Source organism: Amphimedon queenslandica, unplaced genomic scaffold, assembly GCF_000090795.2.
Source record: "Amphimedon queenslandica unplaced genomic scaffold, v1.1 AMPQUscaffold_301_Cont27676, whole genome shotgun sequence".
Taxonomy (NCBI): Eukaryota; Metazoa; Porifera; class Demospongiae; order Haplosclerida; family Niphatidae; genus Amphimedon; species Amphimedon queenslandica.
The window spans coordinates 1-937 of record NW_003559343.1 but is presented as its reverse complement, the minus strand read 5'-3'; the positions used below and the strand labels follow the sequence as shown (position 1 = coordinate 937).

At 34.8% G+C, this 937-nt stretch overlaps 1 protein-coding gene across 1 annotated transcript; it reads left to right on the top strand.

The window, feature by feature from the left end:
• Nucleotides 1-48: 48 nt before the first annotated feature.
• Nucleotides 49-933, top strand: LOC105316388 (tRNA (guanine(10)-N2)-methyltransferase homolog; the record flags this gene model as incomplete). Its single annotated transcript, XM_011411230.2, has 7 exons — nt 49-123; nt 171-252; nt 294-386; nt 430-564; nt 614-727; nt 781-823; nt 869-933. Coding segments are annotated over exons 2-7 (474 nt in total), but the record flags the coding sequence as incomplete, so codon positions are not given.
• Nucleotides 934-937: the final 4 nt, after the last annotated feature.

Below are 937 nucleotides of genomic sequence, written 5' to 3'. Positions count from 1 at the left end.
AATAAAGTTACTTATTAATAATAATATTGTTATTATTATTATATTGCAGAGTCCTTTCCTAGTACTCAGTACTTCATCAGACGAGGAGGTTCAATCCATTGCCAGGAGATCAGTACTCATTAAGTACAACGCCCACACATTTAATTAATTATACTGTATCATACCTCTAGGAGTGTGTACCAGCTGTTAAGACGTGGGAATTGTTACGATAGTTTGAAGACATGTCTCATGGGACTCCCAACACATGTTATGGTACATTATTATTATTTATTTTATTTTATTTATTTAATTAGGAACCTTATTCTAAACCAGGTTATACATTTTGTGTGAGAGTCAAGTCTTTCAATAAGAAACTGAATACGTCATACATGATGAATGCAATTGAAGTAATACTGTAGGTATATCATTGTTTTATCATACATTATATAGTGGCTTTCATTCCTTCCCTTTGCTGGTAAAGTTAATCTCAGTGAGCCAATGCATGAGTTCCACCTCCTGGAGGATTATGGAGAAAGACAGGACAAACCTCCTGACCATCCTAAGCAAATATTCTTCTGTAAACTGGTAATAATAATAATAATAATAATCATGATATTATTATTATTATTATTAGTTATCGATAGGTCAGAGACATTTAATCAGTACATACTCACTGAGGACAAGACAGTTCATTGGTAATACATCAATGGACCCTCTCCTCTCACTAGTAATGGCTAACATGGCACAAGTACATTAGGTCATGATGCAGTACATGTATATGTATCTCATTCCTGATTACAGGTGTCACCAGGTAAACTGGTTTATGATCCTTTTGCTGGCTCAGGTATACAAGCTCTGTTCAAACTAACAGTTTCATTATCACATGTAGGGAGTATACTGATAGCCTGTGCTCATTATGGGGGCTATGTACTCGGATCTGATATAGACTGGACTATAA